A 25,965-nucleotide genomic window follows, 5' to 3' on the forward strand; every position below is an offset into this window, starting at 1 on the left:
CTCTTCAATTCAAGCAAAGCATCTAAGCCCTCTTTAAAAGCAGTTTTCCATAACTACTTCATGAGGTAAGATATTCTAGATTTTAAAGATTTGTTATTTATTATCTGTTTACCTATTCATTAGACATTTTATAGAGTCCTGATCCATTTTCTGCAGCACGTCACAGAATACATTAAACAATTCACATAATAGACATAACTGATACGTTCAAAATAGTACATTACTTTTAACTGTAAATAGTTATAATTGCTTAATACTTTTTGTTGTCACTGATCTAGTTAAGCTTCCTGGGAATAACCCTTTACGTTCAAACAGTACACACATTGCTCAATGGCAAGTGGTATTCAGAGCTGACACACAGGAGTGTAGAACACAGTAGCTTGCTTTAGACAAGTAATCTGAGCTCACAGAATGGAACTGATAACAGATTCATGTTCACTGACATCCTGATTTCTGTACATGAGCGGCAGGATGAAATGTACCTAACTTCCATCTATCATGCACCCATTATTCACTTGACATCAGATTGTGTCAGTGGAAGAGGGCCTGTATGTACACAGTGTATTTGTGAAAGGAGACAGAGATGAGGACAACATGCTCCATTTTTAACGCATGGATACAAGCAGCAGTGTTACCGCACAGATTCATGGCTGCAAATCTCAGACATGACACGTGGCTTTGTTCAGAAAGATATATCATTATTGAGAGAGGCTGTCAGTGACTGTAGCACAGGCTACAGGAGGCAATACTCTGAAATGATCTTACTACATTCCCAGCATGTGAAATAAGCATGAGATGCAAACCACATGAATTAACACTCACTGGCTGTGTTACCGGAATAACACATTCAAAATTTATCAGCCCAGTCATTATGAAATTCAGGCACTTAAAAAACATAATGTTAGCCTGAAAAGGGAAAAAACTAGACAAATGAGTTGCTATACACTTTAAGAGGGAACTCCAGCCAAATCATTTCAATTTGGACAGTTTGTGAAAGGGTTAGAACACTATCTTTAGCACATTTCCTGTCACTTCCGCTCTAAGTGACAGATGCCACCTCACAGAACTAAACATTTCAGTTGTTTGTTTTAATTTCTTTACAGACCCTCCAGCTTCCTCACACATCCCCAAAAACACTGATAAGTTATTTGCTCCACTCCCCTCCCCCCCCCCCCCCCCAAAAAAAAGACAGTAAACTATGACTGTGACTATAGTAGGGATTAGATTGTAAGCACCTCTGAGGGACAGTTGCTGACATAACGATGTACTTTGTAAAGTGGTGCAGGAGATGTCTATATAATAATAATAATACAATAATAATTTCGTAGGACATTAGATTATGACTATGGTAGAATTAGATTGTAAGCTCCTCTGAGGACAGTTGGTGACCTGACTATTTACTGTGTAAAGCACTGCAAAAGATGTCAGTATTATATCAATACATAATAGTTATAATAAAATGCCACTTGAGTCTAGAGAACCAACAACCGGGGAAAAATCTACCTCCAATAGGGAACCTGTTTATGTTACAAAAGGTCTAAACTGGCTTTTCCTGACCCTTTGGGGGTACTTCATCTCATTCCATTTTGTCTCCTGGAACAGGAAATGATGAAACCTCTTCCAAATGAGAATACAAATCCCCAACTAATTTCATAGTGACATAAAGGGTAAACTCCTCCCATACCCCCTTTGTAAGCAGTGGTGGGCCCATTGCAGCAAATTCTGTTGTAGTGTCTGGTAATATACAGCCACTGTTTTTATCACATGTCCATTTGTCACTTTTTTATAACCATTTGGCAAGAAACAAATCTACATAGAAGCGTAAAATGTAATAACTTACTTTAGTTAAAACAGGACTAGTTAAATTAAGAGCTTTTTTGTTTACTGTTATGCTGAACATTCAAGAAATGAAAACTTGTGAGGAAAGTTAGTGCCTCGGGCCTAACTATACTAATAAATAATTAAACGGTACTACTTGAAGCTGGTTTATATCACAAGACTCATATGGAGATTACATTTCCTTTTACAATTTCCAACAGGAAATTGTTCTAAATGGACAAAGCTTAGCCAAACCCCTTTCCCTTACCTTCCATGGAAAAAGTTTGTATGGCAAACTATTGAGTTAGTGATGTTTTTAAAGTGTATCAGAACTCTGAATGTGTTTCTTAAATAAAAAGTATTTTTATCTTCTCTTATGCAACAAAATTATCTACATACCTTTACTTTGTCCCAGTGAAGTCCCATTCCTCAGATATTTCCACTTCCTGCTTGTAGACTCACTGACAGTCTTATGGCAGGAAGTGGAGACATCTGAGAAATAAGACGTTGCAGAGGGCTAGAGGCAAATTAAAGATGTGCATATAAACACCACCAAGAATTTAAGTACACTTTAAGTGATTGGCAATTCTGTTGTAGTGATAGTTGTATTTGTTGCTCATCCACAAAAAGGTGAATTATGGGAAGTGACTTTAGCTAAAGGAAACATTGTGGTACAATATCCAAAAGCCTGTGTTGCTGTCAGAAAATCTGAATGATGAACCATTTAATTAGAATACCTCCAATCTAGTCACCACTATTAAACCTAAAATGAATGTCTATTAGAATCCTGTTGGACAATATGGCTCCAAAGTTTGGCTGCTAAACTAGCCTGTCTGCAGTCCAGACCTGTCACCTATTGAAAACATCTAGCACACTATAAAACTAATATGGTTTAGACCTGAACTGTTGAGCTAAAATCCCATTGAAAGAATGGCACAACATTTCACTTTCAAAACTACAACAGAGTGTTGTTAAAAGAAGAGGTGATGCAAAATAACAGTAAACATGCCATGTTCCTAATATTTTTTAAACATTTTAATGGCATCAAAATAGAAATCAGTATATATTTCTCAAACAACTATAAGATGTTTCAGATTTAACACATGCTAGACTTAGTTCTGTTTTCAACCAAAGAGAAAGTTGACATGACTTGCAGATCATTGTATTCTGTTATTATTTATATTTTACACAGTGTCACAAGTTTTTCTGGTAAGGTGGTTGTTGTACCTTCAGTACAATCTCATCCTCATACACCTGACATGACCACAAAATTGCCAACTATTACAATACAACAAAAAATGGTCACATATCCATCTCATCTCAGGTTCTTTTAAAGAGGAACTGTCGCAAATATCTTAAAATTTAAAACACATACAGGGCTTGATTCACTAAGCCGTGATAACTGTCGGCTGTGAAAAAATGCGATAACGCGCATTGGCGCGCATTAACCTTCGCGTGATAACACAAATTTATCGTACAAACGCGGAATGTTAACGCGCAAAAAATTGTGTTATCACACGAACGCGAATTTTTGCGTGCGATAACCGTTCTCATGCTAGATTTTGCGCAAAGCACTTTTCACAGCGTGATAACAGTTATCACGGCTTTGTGAATCAAGCCCTTACAAATAAGAAGTTCATTTCTTCCAGAGCAAAATGAGCAATAAATTACTTCTCTACTATGTTGCTGTCACTTACAGTAGGTAGAGGAAATCTGACATTACAGACAGGTTTTGGGTTAGTCTATCTCTTCATGGGGGATTCTCAGCATGGCTTTTAGCCTCTATAATGAAACCCTAATGTCTCTGCGTCCCATGTGCCTGTGTGTCCCAGGGATGCAGAGACAGTGAGGCGAGCAATGACAGGCGAATGGGCAGACGGGCCGGCGGGCGTGCGTGTGGGCAGGCGCGGCGGGCACGCACGCAGCAGGCAGGTTGCAGTGGGCACGGCAGAAATGTGCGGGCGCATGCGCAGTGACAGACCTAGCCCGTTTTTAAACGGGCTTAGGTCCACTAGTTCTTTATAAAGACATTCCCTGAAAAAGATTTATACAAAGATGCTGGCCAGCCTGCCTGCTCGCTGCACAAATGTTATGTACTGTTTATTGTTATCTACTGTCTACCAGGATTAGCAGCGTAGAAAGTGAGATTGCAGATGTTGCAACTACAAAGAGGATCCTTGGGGGTCCCTGCCTCAGCTACCGCATCTGCTATTTATAGATATCATAATGACAATGATTACCACTGTGTTCACTCTTCATTACAGTTATTGGAATTTGTAGATCAGTGATTTACTTTGGACAACTCTAGATCTGGACTCACAGTTTTTTGATTGTTTTTACTTTGAACTACAGTTTATACAATATTGCAACAAGTAACAACAACAATGTGCAATAACAACAGTACAGTATAATTTGTATATGAAGATAACAATGTATGTATAAAATCTTAAATATCTTGAGCCTTTTGTAAGTAGGGGACTGTCTGTACTGCGAGACCTTAAGAACCTATTTATGAAGTCGCCATTATTTCTCAGTTAAATACAAACATACACTCCAAACATAACAATCTGCTGTCTGTAAATATCCTGAATAGTAAATGTAGAGGATGAACTGTTCAGCTTGCATCCTGTGACAATGACTTACAATATTCAAGCATAAGCAGTCATTTCAGTTTAGTGCACAACAAACAGGAATTCAAAGAATAAAATGAATGCACTGTTGTTCTAATGTTTGGCTTTGCACTTCACTTAATGGTCAATAAACAGTGCCCTATTCATTCCCCTTAAGGAAAAGCAATAGACCATTCTGAAGTTGTGAAGTGTGCCAAGTTGTTAAATAGATAAATAGGCTTAACTTATCCTTAAACTAGGTACACCAATATGATGGTTGTTCCATGTGTTGAGGATGATCCAAATCCTACTTTCTTTCTTTTAAAACTGACTTACTGACCATCTCTAAAGTAAACCTTGTCTGATGTTGGTTTCTTCCTACCTAATAAGCAAGTACTGCTAGCATCTCACCATAGTTGTTCATCAATACTGTATAGCTTGTATACTAAGGAAAAAAGTAGATGTTGCTTCTAGAATGAATCTAATAAACTGAAGTAAAACTGTGAAAATGTCTACATTGAATAAAGGTAACGCAAAGCCATAGTTTAGTAACGTAAAACCATAGATTAGTTCAGCATTGCCCTGAATCTGTAAGGCCTTTGTCCATCAGCTATCAGCTGCTTACATACACCTGTCGGGCACTTGCCAGAGCTCAGCATCGGCAATGCAGAAGCATTTACTGCACATAGTCATATCTGAGTGTTTATGGGACCGCACTCAGGTGTTTCCCGTGATGCCATTTTAGCCGTCAGGTAACATACATGGGCTTTCAAAACATTGCCCTTCTGTTAAATCAAATTTCAGTTGGTAGGTGCTTGATAGCTGGCAGGTGGGAGCCTGATCTGTCCAACAAGCTCACAGTCCAACTTCTGTTGAAAGAGGACTTACAAATCAGGTTCTATTTTACTATTTTCTGTAGGCAGTGGAATGTATGGCCTCTTCTCTCTCTTGTCTTTGTTTATGACGCTCGGGCTGCTATGATATGATCTAATTCCAGTGACCTAACTCAATAGCTACCATGTCCATGCTTAGTGTTCCTCTATGGAGAGGTAGGACTACTTTATCTCTTACCTCTTCTGGGTGCTATTTTCTTTAGGTGTGGGGAAGGGGGAACAGACCCCATTACCTAAAGAAAACAGCCCCCAAAATTAAGAGATGCAGGGCAGTGCTGAATTTTTGTTTGTAAGGCATTCACAAAATGCAGAAAGCTCTGTTTGGACGTTTATATTTGAAATATACACAGATTCATGAAAATAATTTCTGTAGTAAATAATCCACTAAGGTCATGACACAGGAAGCCTTTCAACTGCCGTGAGGTGAACACAAGAATGTATTACTATTATTATTATCACTCTGTGTGGGGAGCCAGCAGCAGGCAGATTACTGCTGACACTTTCTAGAAAGCTGATAATACATTTTTCCATTTTATTAACACAATCAATATTAATAAGTAATGCTAAGAAATGCAATGGCAGGATGTGTGTGTAGCCTTACCACTTTGATAGGTCTCAGAGAGGCGATGCTGTCACTTCTTCTGCTGTTAGTCCAGGAGTCCCAGCGGGGGTACTCTCCCTTCTCAAACACAAATTGCTCTCCCTTGCAGTTTAGCTGTTCATATCCTACCCAGCTGAGGAATACAATCAAAATATCAAGATTACATTTCTGGATATAAGTGATAGACCTAGATGTCCTAACAACTTATTCTCAACATTTGTATATAATTATAAAGAACACAATAAAAGTTATAGTAATAGTGTACACCAAAAACAGACCCTAAAGATAAAGACCTGTTTCGTCTCAGGAACTTGTGGCTGACTTTAGACAAAGTTTTATGCGGCCTTTTAAAATTTACTTTCAACAACTACTGGAAGGGGATGATAGATACATACTTTTACTAAAAATATCTACCCTATCAACTCGCCAGGAATATTTCTAGGTTTCTAAACCTCAGAAGGAACCACTGGCCACAAAATCTAGGGTGTGTTTGTAAATCTAGTAGAACAACAAGATAAAGTATTGTTCCATCACTGTCTATGTGATTGACTCTCCAAATCATCAATGCACTAGTTAACATAGTTCTGCTTTTCTAGTGATGGTGGGAGAACCGACATGCAAGGAAAATAAATCTTGCAATCAAAGTTACGTGGAGATTGTTGATTGTATAATATACCTCTATGTATTGTTTCAAAGTGAATCTGTCATAAAAACATATGGTATAACAAGGACCAATTGTTTAATCAATTGTTCTGAATATGTAATAGCAAACCTCAGATTTCTAATAGGATGTCTTTTTAGGGTTTGTGTAGACAGAGTTTGGAGTTCAGATCGCTGTCTGACTTCAGCTTGAGCTGGATCAGTAGAACAAGGCTTATATCCATCTGGAAAAGGTATCAAAGTGACTTCAAACTGCAATCGGCCTGAGTTGAAATTACTGATGAAATTACCTGCAGAAAAATATCTGTCTACACAACCCAGCCTCCTCTCTTGTTTGTTTTCTGCATCTATGTGTTTTTGGACCAGCAACTGTGCTGCCAACCGAAGCATGCCTGTCTATTGTTTGACTACAAAAGGACAAAAGGTGTATTGCAGTTTTCAGGAAGTAACATACAACACTTTTTGGGTGGACACAGGTTGTGTGTTACTTCCTGAAAGCTCCAGTACCTCTTACCCTTGGTGTGCTGTGTCCTTTCTTCCCTGCTACTTTTGTGAGCTGTGGTGGGACTGCTGGACAACTAGCACTGGCTGGCTGGTGTTCTGTGACCAGTTATTACATTCTGGGAAAGAAACGTCTAGTGATACACTACCTTCAGTCTCATTCATCTGTGCTTATCTCCCTGAATGGCCATCGGCTGCATAGCATCTTTAAGGTTATTATGTATAAATGAAACAACTGAATGTTGAAAGACTTGTAAATCTGTTACCCTCAAAAGATTTCTGAAAGCATAATTTTTGTATTTTTTACTCAAATCTAGATTATGTATATCTTGGTAATTCTGAATATAGCATCTCTTTCAATATGATATGTAAACAGAAGGTTGATATTATTAAATAGAAAAATAGAAAAAAATAAAGTGTCATGTTAAGTATGGGTTTCTCAACAGCTGATATACAGTAGTTCACAGGTTAGAAATCTTACAATATAAAAATAAAGGATTTCATGAGACATCTGTATGATGCTTTGATACTTACGGTCCAGAGTGTACGAGGATTGAGCCAACTTTCTCCATACCAGCCTCTTTTAGGTTGGTACAGGGTCCACTGAGTTCATGGCAGCGGCCTTGGAAGTTTTCTTGCTCAAAGATGACAATCTGGAAAACAAAGGCAAAACAAATTAAGAGGGTGCCAGATAGTTGTACTTTCTAATTTCTTGAGACTCAATGTTAAAAACAGGCTGAGCTAATACAGTGCTATACAGCACTCTATATACAGACTATTAACTCTGTTTCAGTTGTTAAAATACAGTAACTGAAAGTATATTAACCTTGGTAAAGCCATGGAACCCAGGCACAGCAGAGGATTTGTGCTGGTTGGATGAGATGCTGGTTAGTTGAGTTCCGGATAAACGGGACGCTTAAATATATATATATATATATATATATATATATATATATATATATATATATATATAAATATATATATATATTTATATATATATATATATAGACACATATATAAAGTTTGTAATTTGTGCTGCGCAGTATACTGGTTTCTGATTTTCATTGGCAACATGTGCTTGAAACTAAAGTACAACTCAGCTTTCCTTCTCCTTTGCTGTGGCTAACAGTTGGGTTAGTAAGAAGTGAGCATGTGATAGACAAAGCAGGAAGAAAAATAGACATAGGTCTACATTTCTCAAATTTCCTACATCACAGTAGAAACCATGGCCCATATGCAATTCACTTTTTCACCTGAGTTTTCTCCTAGGTGATAATTTTTCATCTTTAAGTTAAATTAACTTTTTAGCACTTTGCAATGTAAAAAGTACCAAAAAGTAGGTGAAAACGAACTGTCAAAATTATTTTCAGTGTTTGTTTGCTTGCTGGTGTTGTAAAAGGCATTTTATTTACAAGTTGTGAAAATATCACCTCTGAGAAAACTCAGGTGAAAAAGTGGATTGCATATGGCCCCATGTGTCTAAATGAGGAGGAGGGACTTTGTAGTCCACAAGAAGTAGATGGGAACAAATGCAAGACCCCTACTCCTGCTGGGAGGATGGGTCAGTGAGTGCAATCCTGGGAGGGTTGGTCATTGAGCGTGATGCTGTTGAGGGCAGGTCAGTAAGTGTGATGCTGGAAAGGTGTCTCAGTAAGTGTGATGCTGGGAGGGTGGGACAGTGAACATGATGCTGGGAAGGTGGGTCAGTGAGTATGGTGCTGGGACGATGGGTTATTGAATGTGATGCTGGGAGGGTGTGTCAGTGAGCGTGATGCTGGAAGGGTGGATCAGTGAACGTGATGCTGGGAGGGTAGATCAGTGAGTGTGACGCTGGAAAGGTGTGTCAGTGAGCGTGATGCTGGGAGTGTGGGACAGTGAGGGTGATGCTGGGAGGGTAGATCAGTGAGTGTGATGCTGGAAAGGTGTGTCAGTGAGCGTGATGCTGGGAGTGTGGGACAGTGAGGGTGATGCTGGGAGGGTAGGACAGTAAGTGTGATGCTGGGTGGGTGGGACAGTGAGCATGACGCTGGAAAGGTGTGTCAGTGAGCGTGATGCTGAGAGGGTGGGACAGTGAGCCTGATACTGGGAAGGTGAGTCAGTGAGTGTGATGCTGGGAGGGTGGGACAGTGAACATGATGCTGGGAAGGTAGGTCAGTCAGTATGGTGCTGGGACGATGGTGTAATGATCTGCTCAGCTGCCTGTGCAGGCAGGCAGCTTTTTGACCATTGTTTAGGTTTGCATGCTGCAGGACTCTGGAAAGAAGAGCTTCTGTCAGTTTTGCAGCTTGTGCTTGCTGAGGAATTTGCATACGTTGTCATGCAAATTGCCTGGCCACATCCATTGGAGGCGTGTACTATAAGTACTATGTGTTTCCCACAATGCTTCTCTGGTCATAAGGATTTAGTCCTGTGTAACACTCCTGGAGGGGTGTCAGCCCTACTCTCTGTTTGAAGATCAGCTTAGAGTAATTCCTGGAAAACTGCACTAGGCAGGTTTCCTTAGTGCAGTTAGGATTGCTTATCTGTTTGTTTGTTCTGTTGCGATTGTCCTGTCCCAGCGGTGGTCGACAGGAAATGGTTCTGATCTCTGTTCTTGGAGTATAGCTGGTGCAGCGGTTGCTACCAGCTATCTCTTCTGATCTGTCTCACTTGGATCGCACTAGCATCTTGCGCTAGCGCTGTGGATCCTTCTGTTCTGTCTCCTTGGATCGCGCTGGCCACTTTCCGCTAGTGCTGTGGATCCTTCTGTTCTGCTACTCTGTCTGCCTGGATCGCACTCGCCTAGCGCTAGTGCTGTGGATCTTTCTGTTCTGCTACTCTGTACCTGGATCGCACTAGCATCTTGCTCTAGCGCTGTGGATCTGTCTGTTCTGTCTTCCTGGATCGCGCTAGCCACTTTCGCTAGTGCTGTGGATCCTATCGCTCGCTTGTCCTTGTTTTCGTGTGTCTGTCTTGTCAGCTACGAACGCTTGCTGGAGGCTCGGTGAGGTAACCGTTAAGCAAGCGCTCGCGTCCTCTGTTACATGTTTGTCTGTCGATGGTTAGTTAGGCGTGCTTGTCTCTATTGTGCTTATCACGTGGAGACCACGCATGAACGCGTGCACTGTTGCGAATGAGTGCGGTGTTCGCGTTCAGTTAGCGTTTGTTATTTTCCGTATCTCCTTATTGTATGATTTGCTGTGCCTTTGCTATCCTAGTATTCTGTTCTGATCTGCCTTGTGTCACTTTTGGCAATCGCCTTTCTTGCGGTTGCATTTCTGTTTCTTATCTGCTGTTGTGTGTGCGCTGTCGCGGGGTGGCGACTAGATTGGCGCACACACATACAACCTGTCCCTTTGCTCGTTCTCATTCGCAATCGCATCTCTTGCGATTGCGTTCTGCGCTTCGTACAATTCCTGTCTGGCATTTGTGGAGGCACAGAGGATTGGTTCCTCTGCACTCCTCAGCGCCATCTGCCGACAGGAATTTCCCTCTACGGGTGCGTAGCACCTTTTGCTGGGTTCCTGCAATTACACGCTTGTGGAGGATTTCCAGCGCACGCGTTGTGCGCTGATCACGAACAAAGTTCCACAATCGTTACAGATGGGTTATTGAATGTGATGCTGGGAGGGTGTGTCAGTTAGCGTGATGCTGGGAGGGTGTATCAGTGAGCGTGATGCTGGGAGGGAGGATCAGTGAGCGTGATGCTGGAAAGGTGTGTCAGTGAGCGTGATGCTGGGAGTGTGGGACAGTGAGCGTGATGCTGGAAGGGTGGGACAGTAAGTGTGATGCTGGGAGGGTGGGACAGTGAGTGTGATGCTGGGAGGGTGTGTCAGTGAGCGTGATGCTGGGACAGTGAGTGTGATGCTGGGAGGGTGGGTCAGTGAGTGTGATGCTGGGAGCATGGGGCAGTGAGTGTGATGCTGGGAGGGTGGGTCAGTGAGTGTGATGCTGGGAGGGTGGGACAGTGAGTGTGATGCTGTGAGGGTGGGACAATGAGTGTGATGCTGGGAGGGTAAGACAGTGAGTGTGATGCTGGGAGGGTGGGACAGTGAGTGTGATGCTGGGAGGGTGGGACAGTGAGTGTGATGCTGGGAGGGTGGGACAGTAAGTGTGATGCTGGGAGGGTGGGACAGTGAGTGTGATGATGGGAGGGTGGGACAGTGAGTGTGATGCTGGGAGGGTGGGACAGTGAGTGTGATGCTGGGAGGGTGGGTCAGTGAGTGTGATGCTGGGAGTGTGGGACAGTGAACGTGATGCTGGAAGGGTGGGACAGTGAGTGTGATGCTGGGAGGGTGGGACAGTGAGTGTGATGTTGGGAGGGTGTGTCAGTGAGCGTGATGCTGGGACAGTGAATGTGATGCTGGGAGGGTGGGTCAGTGAGTGTGATGCTGGGAGCATGGGGCAGTGAGTGTGATGCTGGGATTGTGGGTCAGTGAGTGTGATGCTGGGAGGGTGGGACAGTGAGTGTGATGCTGTGAGGGTGGGACAGTGAGTGTGATGCTGGGAGGGTGGGACAGTGAGTGTGATGCTGGGAGGGTGGGACAGTGAGTGTGATGCTGGGAGCATGGGGCAGTGAGTGTGATGCTGGGAGGGTGGGTCAGTGAGTGTGATGCTGGGAGGGTGGGACAGTGAGTGTGATGCTGTGAGGGTGGGACAATGAGTGTGATGCTGGGAGGGTGGGACAGTGAGTGTGATGCTGGGAGGGTGGGTCAGTGAGTGTGATGTTGGGAGGGTGGGTCAGTGAGTGTGATGCTGGGAGCATGGGGCAGTGAGTGTGATGCTGGGAGGGTGGGTCAGTGAGTGTGATGCTGGGAGGGTGGGACAGTGAGTGTGATGCTGTGAGGGTGGGACAATGAGTGTGATGCTGGGAGGGTGGTACAGTGAGTGTGATGCTGGGAGGGTGGGACAGTGAGTGTGATGCTGGGAGGGTGGGTCAGTGAGTGTGATGTTGGGAGGGTGGGACAGTGAGTGTGATGCTGGGAGGGTGGGTCAGTGAGTGTGATGCTGGGAGGGTGGGACAGTGAGTGTGATGCTGGGAGGGTGGTACAGTGAGTGTGATGCTGGGAGGGTGGGACAGTGAGTGTGATGCTGGGAGGGTGGGACAGTGAGTGTGATGCTGGGAGGGTGGGACAGTGAGTGTGATGCTGGGAGGGTGGGACAGTGAGTGTGATGCTGGGAGGGTGGGTCAGTGAGTGTGATGCTGGGAGCGTGGGGCAGTGAGTGTGATGCTGGGAGGGTGGGTCAGTGAGTGTGATGCTGGGAGGGTGGGACAGTGAGTGTGATGCTGTGAGGGTGGGACAGTGAGTGTGATGCTGGGAGGGTGGTACAGTGAGTGTGATGCTGGGAGGGTGGGACAGTGAGTGTGATGCTGGGAGGGTGGGACAGTGAGTTTGATGCTGGGAGGGTGGGACAGTGAGTGTGATGCTGGGAGGGTGGGACAGTGAGTGTGATGCTGGGAGGGTGGGACATTGAGTGTGATGCTGGGAGGGTGGGACAGTGAGTGTGATGCTGGGAGGGTGGGACAGTGAGTGTGATGGTGGGAGGGTGGGACAGTGAGTGTGATGGTGGGAGGGTGGGACAGTGAGTGTGATGCTGGGAGGGTGGGACAGTGAGTGTGATGCTGGGAGGGTGGGACAGTGAGTGTGATGCTGGGAGGGTGGGACAGTGAGTGTGATGCTGGGAGGGTGGGACAGTGAGTGTGATGCTGGGAGGGTGGGACAGTGAGTGTGATGCTGGGAGGGTGGGACAGTGAGTGTGATGCTGGGAGGGTGGGACAGTGAGCGTGATGCTGGGAGGGTGGGACAGTGAGCGTGATGCTGGGAGGGTGGGACAGTGAGCGTGATGCTGGGAGGGTGGGTCAGTGAGCGTGATGCTGGGAGTGTGGGACAGTGAGCGTGATGCTGGGAGGGTGGGACAGTGAGCGTGATGCTGGGAGGGTGGGACAGTGAGCGTGATGCTGGGAGGGTGGGACAGTGAGCGTGATGCTGGGAGGGTGGGACAGTGAGTGTGATGCTGGAAGGGTGGTACAGTGAGTGTGATGCTGGGAGGGTGGGACAGTGAGTGTGATGCTGGGAGGGTGGGACAGTGAGTGTGATGCTGGGAGGGTGGGACAGTGAGTGTGATGCTGGGAGGGTGGGACAGTGAGTGTGATGCTGGGAGGGTGGGACAGTGAGTGTGATGCTGGGAGGGTGGGACATTGAGTGTGATGCTGGGAGGGTGGGACAGTGAGTGTGATGCTGGGCGGGTGGGACAGTGAGTGTGATGCTGGGAGGGTGGGACAGTGAGTGTGATGCTGGGAGGGTGGGACAGTGAGTGTGATGCTGGGAGGGTGGGTCAGTGAGTGTGATGCTGGGAGGGTGGGTCAGTGAGTGTGATGCTGGGAGCATGGGGTAGTGAGTGTGATGCTGGGAGGGTGGGACAGTGAGTGTGATGCTGGGAGGGTGGGACAGTGAGTGTGATGCTGGGAGGGTGGGACAGTGAGTGTGATGCTGGGAGGGTGGGACAGTGAGTGTGATGCTGGGAGGGTGGGACAGTGAGTGTGATGCTGGGAGGGTGGGACAGTGAGCGTGATGCTGGGAGGGTGGGTCAGTGAGCGTGATGCTGGGAGTGTGGGACAGTGAGCGTGATGCTGGGAGGGTGGGACAGTGAGCGTGATGCTGGGAGGGTGGGACAGTGAGTGTGATGCTGGGAGGGTGGGACATTGAGTGTGATGCTGGGAGGGTGGGACAGTGAGTGTGATGCTGGAAGGGGGGGGACAGTGAGTGTGATGCTGGGAGGGTGGGACAGTGAGTGTGATGCTGGGAGGGTGGGTCAGTGAGTGTGATGCTGGGAGGGTGGGTCAGTGAGTGTGATGCTGGGAGGGTGGGACAGTGAGTGTGATGCTGGGAGGGTGGGACAGTGAGTGTGATGCTGGGAGGGTGGTACAGTGAGTGTGATGCTGGGAGGGTGGGACAGTGAGTGTGATGCTGGGAGGGTGGGACAGTGAGCGTGATGCTGGGAGGGTGGGACAGTGAGCGTGATGCTGGGAGGGTGGGACAGTGAGCGTGATGCTGGGAGGGTGGGACAGTGAGCGTGATGCTGGGAGGGTGGGACAGTGAGCGTGATGCTGGGAGGGTGGGACATTGAGCGTGATGCTGGGAGGGTGGGACAGTGAGCGTGATCCTGGGAGGGTGGGACAGTGAGCGTGATCCTGGGAGGGTGGGACAGTGAGCGTGATGCTGGGAGGGTGGGACAGTGAGCGTGATGCTGGGAGGGTGGGACAGTGAGTGTGATGCTGGGAGGGTGGGACATTGAGTGTGATGCTGGGAGGGTGGGACAGTGAGTGTGATGCTGGGAGGGTGGGACAGTGAGTGTGATGCTGTGAGGGTGGGACAGTGAGTGTGATGCTGGGAGGGTGGTACAGTGAGTGTGATGCTGGGAGGGTGGGACAGTGAGTGTGATGCTGGGAGGGTGGGACAGTGAGTGTGATGCTGGGAGGGTGGGACAGTGAGTGTGATGCTGGGAGGGTGGGACAGTGAGTGTGATGCTGGGAGGGTGGGACAGTGAGTGTGATGCTGGGAGGGTGGGACAGTGAGTGTGATGCTGGGAGGGTGGGACAGTGAGGGTGATGCTGGGAGGGTGGGACAGTGAGGGTGATGCTGGGAGGGTGGGACATTGAGCGTGATGCTGGGAGGGTGGGACAGTGAGCGTGATGCTGGGAGGGTGGGACAGTGAGCGTGATGCTGGGAGGGTGGGACAGTGAGCGTGATGCTGGGAGGGTGGGACAGTGAGCGTGATGCTGGGAGGGTGGGACAGTGAGCGTGATGCTGGGAGGGTGGGTCAGTGAGTGTGATGCTGGGAGCGTGGGGCAGTGAGTGTAATGCTGGGAGGGTGGGTCAGTGAGTGTGATGCTGGGAGGGTGGGACAGTGAGTGTGATGCTGTGAGGGTGGGACAGTGAGTGTGATGCTGGGAGGGTGGTACAGTGAGTGTGATGCTGGGAGGGTGGGACAGTGAGTGTGATGCTGGGAGGGTGGGACAGTGAGTGTGATGCTGGGAGGGTGGGTCAGTGAGTGTGATGCTGGGAGCGTGGGGCAGTGAGTGTGATGCTGGGAGGGTGGGTCAGTGAGTGTGATGCTGGGAGGGTGGGACAGTGAGTGTGATGCTGTGAGGGTGGTACAGTGAGTGTGATGCTGGGAGGGTGGGACAGTGAGTGTGATGCTGGGAGGGTGGGACAGTGAGTGTGATGCTGGGAGGGTGGGACAGTGAGTGTGATGCTGGGAGGGTGGGACAGTGAGTGTGATGCTGGGAGGGTGGGACAGTGAGTTTGATGCTGGGAGGGTGGGACAGTGAGTGTGATGCTGAGAGGGTGGGACAGTGAGTGTGATGCTGGGAGGGTGGGGCATTGAGTGTTATGCTGGGAGGGTGGGACAGTGAGTGTGATGCTGGGAGGGTGGGACAGTGAGTGTGATGCTGGAAGGGTGGGACAGTGAGTGTGATGCTGGGAGGGTGGGACAGTGAGCGTGATGCTGGGAGGGTGGGTCAGTGAGCGTGATGCTGGGAGTGTGGGTCAGTGAGCGTGATGCTGGGAGGGTGGGACAGTGAGTGGGATGCTGGGAGGGTGGGACAGTGAGTGTGATGCTGGGAGGGTGGGGCAGTGAGTGTGATGCTGGGAGGGTGGGACAGTGAGTGTGATGCTGGGAGGGTGGGGCAGTGAGTGTGATGCTGGGAGGGTGGGTCAGTGAGTGTGATGCTGGGAGGATGGGACAGTGAGTGTGATGCTGTGAGGGTGGGACAGTGAGTGTGATGCTGGGAGGGTTGTACAGTGAGTGTGATGCTGGGAGGGTGGGACAGTGAGTGTGATGCTGGGAGGGTGGGACAGTGAGTGTGATGCTGGGAGGGTGGGACAGTGAGTGTGATGCTGGAAGGGTGGGACAGTGAGTGTGATGCTGGGAGGGTGGGTCAGTGAGTGGGATGCTGGGAGGGTGGGACAGTGAGTGTGATGCTGGGAGGGTGGGACAGTGAGTGTGATGCTGGGAGGGTGGTACAGTGAGTGTGATGCTGGGAGGGTGGGACAGTAAGTGTGATGCTGGGAGGGTGGGACAGTGAGTGTGATGCTGGGAGGGTGGGACAGTGAGTGTGATGCTGGGAGGGTGGGACAGTGAGTGTGATGCTGGGAGGGTGGGACAGTGAGCGTGATGCTGGGAGGGTGGGACATTGAGCGTGATGCTGGGAGGGTGGGACAGTGAGCGTGATGCTGGGAGGGTGGGACAGTGAGCGTGATGCTGGGAGGGTGGGACAGTGAGTGTGATGCTGGGAGGGTGGGACAGTGAGTGTGATGCTGGGAGGGTGGGACATTAAGTGTGATGCTGGGAGGGTGGGACAGTGAGTGTGATGCTGTGAGGGTGGGACAGTGAGTGTGATGCTGTGAGGGTGGGACAGTGAGTGTGATGCTGGGAGGGTGGTACAGTGAGTGTGATGCTGGGAGGGTGGGACAGTGAGTGTGATGCTGGGAGGGTGGGACAGTGAGTGTGATGCTGGGAGGGTGGGACAGTGAGTGTGATGCTGGGAGGGTGGGACAGTGAGTGTGATGCTGGGAGGGTGGGACATTGAGTGTGATGCTGGGAGGGTGGGACAGTGAGTGTGATGCTGGGCGGGTGGGACAGTGAGTGTGATGCTGGGAGGGTGGGACAGTGAGTGTGATGCTGGGAGGGTGGGACAGTGAGTGTGATGCTGGGAGGGTGGGTCAGTAAATGTGATGCTGGGAGTGTGGGACAGTGAGCGTGATGCTGGGAGGGTGGGACAGTGAGCGTGATGCTGGGAGGGTTGGACAGTGAGCGTAATGCTGGGAGGGTGGGACAGTGAGTGTGATGCTGGGAGGGTGGGACAGTGAGTGTGATGCTGGGAGGGTGGGTCAGTGATTGTGATGCTGGGAGCATGGGGCAGTGAGTGTGATGCTGGGAGGGTGGGTCAGTGAGTGTGATGCTGGGAGTGTGGGACAGTGAGTGTGATGCTGGGAGGGTGGGACAGTGAGTGTGATGCTGGGAGGGTGGGACAGTGAGTGTGATGCTGGGAGGGTGGGACAGTGAGCATAATGCTGGGAGGGTGGGACAGTGAGTGTGATGCTGGGAGGGTGGGACAGTGAGTGTGATGCTGGGAGGGTGGGTCAGTGATTGTGATGCTGGGAGCATGGGGCAGTGAGTGTGATGCTGGGAGGGTGGGTCAGTGAGTGTGATGCTGTGAGGGTGGGACAGTGAGTGTGATGCTGGGAGGGTGGGTCAGTGAGTGTGATGCTGGGAGGGTGGGACAGTGAGTGTGATGCTGTGAGGGTGGGACAGTGAGTGTGATGCTGGGAGGGTGGTACAGTGAGTGTGATGCTGGGAGGGTGGGACAGTGAGTGTGATGCTGGGAGGGTGGGACAGTGAGTGTGATGCTGGGAGGGTGGGACAGTGAGTGTGATGCTGGGAGGGTGGGACAGTGAGGGTGATGCTGGGAGGGTGGGACAGTGAGTGTGATGCTGGGAGGGTGGGACAGTGAGCGTGATGCTGGGAGGGTGGGACAGTGAGCGTGATGCTGGGAGGGTGGGACAGTGAGCGTGATGCTGGGAGGGTGGGACAGTGAGCGTGATGCTGGGAGGGTGGGTCAGTGAGCGTGATGCTGGGAGCATGGGGCAGTGAGTGTGATGCTGGGAGGGTGGGTCAGTGAGTGTGATGCTGGGAGGGTGGGACAGTGAGTGTGATACTGTGAGGGTGGGACAGTGAGTGTGATGCTGGGAGGGTGGTACAGTGAGTGTGATGCTGGGAGGGTGGGACAGTGAGTGTGATGCTGGGAGGGTGGGACAGTGAGTGTGATGCTGGGAGGGTGAGTCAGTGAGTGTGATGCTGGGAGGGTGGGACAGTGAGTGTGATGCTGGGAGGGTGGGACAGTAAGTGTGATGCTGGGAGGGTGGGACAGTGAGTGTGATGCTGGGAAGGTGGGTCAGTGAGTTTGATGCTGGGAGTGTGGGACAGTGAGTGTGATGCTGGGAGGGTGGGACAGTGAGTGTGATGCTGGGAGTGTGGGACAGTGAGCGTGATGCTGGGAAGGTGGGTCAGTGAGCGTGATGCTGGGAGGGTGGGACAGTGAGCGTGATGCTGGGAAGGTGGGTCAGTGAGTGTGATGCTGGGAGGGTGGGACAGTGAGCGTGATGCTGGGACAGTGAGTGTAATGCTGCGAGGGTGGGACAGTGAGTGTGATGCTGGGAGTGTGGGACAGTGAGTGTGATGCTGGGAGGGTGTGTCAGTGAGTGTGATGCTGAGACAGTGAGTGTGATGCTGGGAGGGTGGGACAGTGAGTGTGATGCTGAGACAGTGAGTGTGATGCTGGGAGGGTGTGTCAGTGAGTGTGATGCTGAGAGGGTGGGACAGTGAGTGTGATGCTGGGAGGGTGTGTCAGTGAGTGTGATGCTGAGACAGTGAGCGTGATGCTGGGAGGGTGGGACAGTGAGCGTGATGCTGGGAAGGTGGGTCAGTGAGTGTGATGCTGGGAGGGTGGGACAGTGAGCGTGATGCTGGGACAGTGAGTGTAATGCTGCGAGGGTGGGACAGTGAGTGTGATGCTGGGAGTGTGGGACAGTGAGTGTGATGCTGGGAGGGTGTGTCAGTGAGTGTGATGCTGAGACAGTGAGTGTGATGCTGGGAGGGTGGGACAGTGAGTGTGATGCTGAGACAGTGAGTGTGATGCTGGGAGGGTGTGTCAGTGAGTGTGATGCTGAGAGGGTGGGACAGTGAGTGTGATGCTGGGAGGGTGTGTCAGTGAGTGTGATGCTGAGACAGTGAGTGTGATGCTGGGAGGGTGGGACAGTGAGTGTGATGCTGGGAGGGTGCGTCAGTGAGCGTGATGCTGGGAGGGTGGGACAGTGAGCGTGATGCTGGGAGGGTGGGACAGTGAGTGTGATGCTGGGAGGGTGGGTCAGTGAGTGTGATGCTGGGAGCATGGGGCAGTGAGTGTGATGCTGGGAGGGTGGGTCAGTGAGTGTGATGCTGGGAGGGTGGGACAGTGAGTGTGATGCTGTGAGGGTGGGACAGTGAGTGTGATGCTGGGAGGGTGGGACAGTGAGTGTGATGCTGGGAGGGTGGGACAGTGAGTGTGATGCTGGGAGGGTGGGACAGTGAGTTTGATGCTGGGAGGGTGGGAAAGTGAGTGTGATGCTGGGAGGGTGGGACAGTAAGTGTGATGCTGGGAGGGTGGGACATTGAGTGTGATGCTGGGAGGGTGGGACAGTGAGTGTGATGCTGGGAGCGTGGGACAGTGAGCGTGATGCTGGGAGGGTGGGACCGTGAGTGTGATGCTGGGAGGGTGGGACAGTGAGTGTGATGCTGGGAGGGTGGGTCAGTGAGTTTGATGCTGGGAGTGTGGGACAGTGAGCGTGATGCTGGGAGGGTGGGACAGTGAGTGTGATGCTGGGAGTGTGGGACAGTGAGCGTGATGCTGGGAAGGTGGGTCAGTGAGCGTGATGCTGGGAGGGTGGGACAGTGAGCGTGATGCTGGGAAGATGGGTCAGTGAGTGTGATGCTGGGAGGGTGGGACAGTGAGCGTGATGCTGGGACAGTGAGTGTAATGCTGCGAGGGTGGGACAGTGAGTGTGATGCTGGGAGTGTGGGACAGTGAGTGTGATGCTGGGAGGGTGTGTCAGTGAGTGTGATGCTGAGACAGTGAGTGTGATGCTGGGAGGGTGGGACAGTGAGTGTGATGCTGGGAGGGTGCGTCAGTGAGCGTGATGCTGGGAGGGTGGGACAGTGAGCGTGATGCTGGGAGGGTGGGACAGTGAGTGTGATGCTGGGAGGGTGGGTCAGTGAGTGTGATGCTGGGAGCATGGGGCAGTGAGTGTGATGCTGGGAGGGTGGGTCAGTGAGTGTGATGCTGGGAGCGTGGGACAGTGAGCGTGATGCTGGGAGGGTGGGACCGTGAGTGTGATGCTGGGAGGGTGGGACAGTGAGTGTGATGCTGGGAGGGTGGGTCAGTGAGTTTGATGCTGGGAGTGTGGGACAGTGAGCGTGATGCTGGGAGGGTGGGACAGTGAGTGTGATGCTGGGAGTGTGGGACAGTGAGCGTGATGCTGGGAAGGTGGGTCAGTGAGCGTGATGCTGGGAGGGTGGGACAGTGAGCGTGATGCTGGGAAGATGGGTCAGTGAGTGTGATGCTGGGAGGGTGGGACAGTGAGCGTGATGCTGGGACAGTGAGTGTAATGCTGCGAGGGTGGGACAGTGAGTGTGATGCTGGGAGTGTGGTACAGTGAGTGTGATGCTGGGAGGGTGTGTCAGTGAGTGTGATGCTGAGACAGTGAGTGTGATGCTGGGAGGGTGGGACAGTGAGTGTGATGCTGGGAGGGTGCGTCAGTGAGCGTGATGCTGGGAGGGTGGGACAGTGAGCGTGATGCTGGGAGGGTGGGACAGTGAGTGTGATGCTGGGAGGGTGGGTCAGTGAGTGTGATGCTGGGAGCATGGGGCAGTGAGTGTGATGCTGGGAGGGTGGGTCAGTGAGTGTGATGCTGGGAGGGTGGTACAGTGAGTGTGATGCTGGGAGGGTGGGACAGTGAGTGTGATGCTGGGAGGGTGGGACAGTGAGTTTGATGCTGGGAGGGTGGGAAAGTGAGTGTGATGCTGGGAGGGTGGGACAGTAAGTGTGATGCTGGGAGGGTGGGACATTGAGTGTGATGCTGGGAGGGTGGGACAGTGAGTGTGATGCTGGGAGCGTGGGACAGTGAGCGTGATGCTGGGAGGGTGGGACCGTGAGTGTGATGCTGGGAGGGTGGGACAGTGAGTGTGATGCTGGGAGCGTGGGACAGTGAGCGTGATGCTGGGAGGGTGGGACCCTGAGTGTGATGCTGGGAGGGTGGGACAGTGAGCGTGATGCTGGGAGGGTGGGACAGTGAGTGTGATGCTGGGAGTGTGGGACAGTGAGCGTGATGCTGGGAAGGTGGGTCAGTGAGCGTGATGCTGGGAGGGTGGGACAGTGAGCGTGATGCTGGGAAGATGGGTCAGTGAGTGTGATGCTGGGAGGGTGGGACAGTGAGCGTGATGCTGGGACAGTGAGTGTAATGCTGCGAGGGTGGGACAGTGAGTGTGATGCTGGGAGTGTGGGACAGTGAGTGTGATGCTGGGAGGGTGTGTCAGTGAGTGTGATGCTGAGACAGTGAGTGTGATGCTGGGAGGGTGGGACAGTGAGTGTGATGCTGAGACAGTGAGTGTGATGCTGGGAGGGTGTGTCAGTGAGTGTGATGCTGAGACAGTGAGTGTGATGCTGGGAGGGTGGGACAGTGAGTGTGATGCTGGGAGGGTGTGTCAGTGAGTGTGATGCTGAGACAGTGAGTGTGATGCTGGGAGGGTGGGACAGTGAGTGTGATGCTGGGAGTGTGCGTCAGTGAGCGTGATGCTGGGACAGTAAGTGTGATGCTGGGAGGGTGGGACAGTGAGTGTGATGCTGGGAGGGTGGGACAGTGAGTGTGATGCTGGGAGGGTGCGTCAGTGAGTGTGATGCTGGTAGGGTGGGTCCCACTGAACACAACCAGAAAACTGTGTAGCAGGTGGGACCTGAAATGACAATGGGAGCACATCAAGCTAGACAAATTAATATTATAACAAGCACCTTCTGTGTTTTCTTCCATTTGCTTTATTTTTTTACAACCTCAGTCAATTTAACAATTTAAACATGGATTAAACTTGGAAGTGAGATTCGTGAATACTTCCTGTTTTGACATTACTCTGCATTGCCATATCCAATCAGCTTTCACTCCAGCCTAGCAGAGCTAAATCAACAAAACATGTATCCATGTAATATAATGGGACCTAGGCCTCTTGCACACTGCAAGCAATTCAGATTCAGATTCCGCTTTTTAATCTGTTTTTACTTCCGATTCAGATTCAGATTTGCAGTTTGCTCCTTGCACACTGCAAATCTGAATCTGAATCGGAGGTAAAAACTGATTAAAAAGCGGAATCTGAATCTGAATTTCTTGCAGTGTGCAAGAGGCCGATGTAGTACCACTGAGGTCTAGCTGCACCCTTGGATGACATTGATAGTCACGTACGCTTCCATGGCCATACTGTTGTCCTTAAATAATAATGAAGGTTGTGACTCTAATTTATACAACCAATAGATCGAAAAACGCATATAACTAACTAAGCAAGACGATAAGGCCGCACCTTGTAGATATGCATATAAATTAATGAATGGCAGCTAGAAGAAAGGAATCCACAAACCTATTTAGAGGAGTGAGAGAAGCATTCACGCCTAGTTAATGTTATCAGCTGCATCTCTATGGTTGCTAGGCTTGCTGTTGCAAACATAAATACATTTGTTTCACCGGGATTAATGTTTGCTGTTTCTGCATTGACAAAAGTCATGCACCCACATCTATTCCAAGACAACACAGACCTTCTCACAGGATGTGTTTAGAGTTACATAGTTGTTAGTAACACTCTCCATGCCAGAAAGTTATCAGTATTAGATATTTCCATTGTATTAGAGGAAAATGTCTTTCAACAGAGCTTGAAAAATGTTGAGTACTAGTGTGTAAGCAATTCCATTTTTACATCTTATATCAACTTTTTTTAGTGCATTTAAAAAGACTACTATAATTTTTGTTGTTAGGAGAGCACTAACACAGCTACAATCAACTTACTTTATACAGAGCTTTACAAAACCCTTGAAAGGTTCACATAATAATAATTGGCCTATAGTTTGCAACTTTCCTTATGTTCCAGCACTGTTGCTGGCCTGTGCTAGCAGAGCTGGCATCTTAGATTTCCGTTATAGAACAGTATGTTGTAAGGTTACATAGAGCGTTATCTTTTGTATCTCTATTACATATTCACTTTCCTGTTTCCTTTACCAACCATAAGGCTCAACTCTTTTTCATTATTACTCCCATTGCTGTTATCACCCAGTACTGAATGTATTAAACTGAACCGCTGTATATCAAGCTAATAAACCACACACCGCTTCTGTGCAGGGTCTGTTTCTAGAATACAAATATAAAGATGAAACAAGTACAGTGTTCATTATGAAGGTGCTCAGCTGACTTTGGATTGGACTACGTAAATAATTGGATTTCTGTTATGTTAGTAAGTACAGTAATGGCAGCTAGCCTTAATATGAATAGGTCCAATATGTCCAAAGAGAAAGGGAGAGGGCAGTTTTATTGGTGGGAACTGTTGACCTAAGTTCACGGGGCTATATAGTTTTTATTTTTGTTTAATAAAGTTTGCAAATATAGCTCAAACATTACTGGTATTTATACTCAATCTGCTCTCTTAAAAAGCTTTGGTTAAGTTCCAGTCAATAATACTATCACCATGGAATAACCATGGCTTCCCACTTCACTTTCTCTGTAGGCCCTGGATACTTCCTACAGTAAAAATGTATTTCTAATATCTTTGGCTTCTGTCACAATTGCCTATGTTATGTGTATCCATGACTGTGGAGTGGAGATTAGAATGTAGAATCCAGGGACAGACAAAGTAATATGGGATTTAGAACCAATTTGTCCAATCTAGGGGCCAGCAGAATTGTGTAAACAGCTTCAGTAACACAAAGTAGAGGACAACTCAGAAGTGTAGTGTTCCATAATCCCTGCCTATCTTGCTCCTGTGATTTTTCTATCCCTTGTGTATTCCTTTAAGGACAGGAAAGTAGGTGTGTGTGTGCGTGGGGGGGGGGGGGGGTGAAGGCATAGGTAGGGGTGGAGTATTGTGAGAGCTAGGTTAATTAAGTTGTTAGCAGAATATTGGTAACATTACCAGTATCCCACTATCACCCTCATCTGGTGCCCAAATTATAGCATATATTACTGATGCACATGGCCAGCGTAGCACTTACCAAGTCATCCAGTAAAGCACATTATACCTAAAACATGTATAGTGGATATTTAACATGAGTTATGCTACTATCCTAATGCATATCTGGTAAACTTCGTAACAACCCCTAATGTTTACCTGGTTTCTAAGCTTATATGTATCACCCCAGAGAATTATATCAGTAGTGGTGCAGTGGTTATCACATTTCAAACCTTGGCCAGGACATTATCTGGAGTATGTACACTCTGTATTTTTGGGGAGTTTCTTTCAGGCACCCCAATCTCCTCCCACATACCAAAAACATATGAGCATGAAACTATGACTGTAGGCGGAGTTAGATTGTGAGCTCCTCTGAGGGACACTTAGTGACATAACTTGTTTGATGTATTCTGTGAAGATGTCAGTGTTATATAAATACATAATAATGCATAATAATAAGTAAATACCTAATAAAGGAAGTGTCACTAATAATAGCTTGTAATGCTATAACTTGTGCTGAGTCTGTATTTGGTAATCACTTGCAGAGAACAGCCAGCCCCATAACAGTTATTATATGTAGAGATATGTGATAGTGATCTAGCCTTGTGTTAGCTTGAGGAAGCTGGAGGCTGGCCAAAGAAACCAATCAGATTATAGGACAAGTCCCTGAAGTCTTCCAATTACTACTGTATGTATTTATTATTATTATTATAATTATTATTATTTATATAGTGCCAACATCTTCCACAGTGCTGTACAGAGTGTATTGTCTTTTCACTTAACTGTCCCTCAGAGGGGCTCACAATCTAATCCCTACCATAGTCATATGTCTATCAATCTATGTATCGTAATCTAGGGTCAAACTCAGCCCTCGAGGGCCAAATCCATGCCATTGTTTAGGATGGACTGAGAAATAAAGAAATGTGTTCCACCTGATGAACCACACCTTTCCTGGTTAAGGCTCAACACACACCATACAATCTTGGTTGTTCAATCTTACCACTTTCATGTAGTATAACAGCTTATCCAATCAATCACTTAAGGTATTTTCAATCTGTTGGCCCTTATACTACATAAATTTGGTAAATCTGTACAACCAAGATTGTATGGTGTGTGTTGAGCTTAAGTCTCATCAATTAGTTTGAGCTGTGCCAAAAATGTGTGAGGATGGGAGCTCGACACCGGTGATATAGAAGGAAGCCATTTAGCTTATCTGTATGGGAGAAATCCCATGCAGACATGGGGAGAACATGCAAACTGTATGCATATAGTACATGGGATACGAACCGGGGACCCAGTGCTGCAAGGCGAGAGCGCTAACCACTACAGCACCTTGCTGCCAAATCTAATCACTCCTTACTTTTCCCTTACTGTTTGGCTTCTCCCCTTTCAAGCAAGCAATACTCCTTTCAATTGATTCAGTTCTACTCTCCATAGTATGAGGGGTTACCTAAATACTTTGTATATTCAGTCGGATGACCCTTATGATACATAAATGTGATGAGATTGAACACAGTTGTACAATAAATATGAGAGGGCAGCTGCAGTTTTGGTCTAATGTACAGCTTTTTACTGTCTTCATACTTTCTATATTCAGTGGCATAGTGGATAGCCAGCCAGGGACCTATCTGCATGGAGTTTGTATGTTCTCCCCATGTCTGTGTGGGTTTCCTCCGGGCACTCTGGTTTCCTCCCACACTCCAACTCCATACAGAGAAGTTAATTGGCTTCCCCCTAAATTGGCCCTAGACTACAATGGACATATGACTATGGTAGGGATTAGATTGTGAGCTCCTCTGAGGGACAGTTTATGACAAGACTATGTATACTCTGTAAAGTGATGTGGAGTTGGCGGCACTATATAAATTGTAAATGATAATAATAGTTGTAATATTTATTCTTCTGCTGGGATTAGTTTTGATATTTAAAACTCTTTTCCATTTCATATTTTATTCTTTCTGTTTTCTCTTTGAGCGCACAGATTATAATTCTTTCATGTTTAGCTGTTTATTACTGCAGCCTCTTAGTGATATATTTTTTTTTCCATACTAAATCATTATGCAGCCGTGAGAAGAGTTGTGTGGGCAATGGACATGGTTTATCTCCTTCA

At 48.3% G+C, this 25,965-nt stretch overlaps 1 protein-coding gene across 1 annotated transcript in view; it reads right to left on the reverse strand.

The window, feature by feature from the left end:
* The window catches only part of CRYBB2 (crystallin beta B2), a 58,285-nt gene that overhangs the window by 13,192 nt on the left and 19,128 nt on the right, over positions 1 to 25,965 (reverse strand). Inside the window, exons 3-4 of the mRNA XM_068239048.1 lie at positions 7,617 to 7,735; positions 5,922 to 6,054 (exon numbers count right to left, since the gene is read on the reverse strand). Of these exons, the coding sequence (XP_068095149.1) occupies positions 5,922 to 6,054; positions 7,617 to 7,735 (252 nt within the window). The remainder of the gene's footprint in view (positions 1 to 5,921; positions 6,055 to 7,616; positions 7,736 to 25,965) is intronic.

The sequence above is a fragment of the Hyperolius riggenbachi genome, chromosome 1 (assembly GCF_040937935.1).
Source record: "Hyperolius riggenbachi isolate aHypRig1 chromosome 1, aHypRig1.pri, whole genome shotgun sequence".
Lineage (NCBI taxonomy): Eukaryota > Metazoa > Chordata > Amphibia > Anura > Hyperoliidae > Hyperolius > Hyperolius riggenbachi.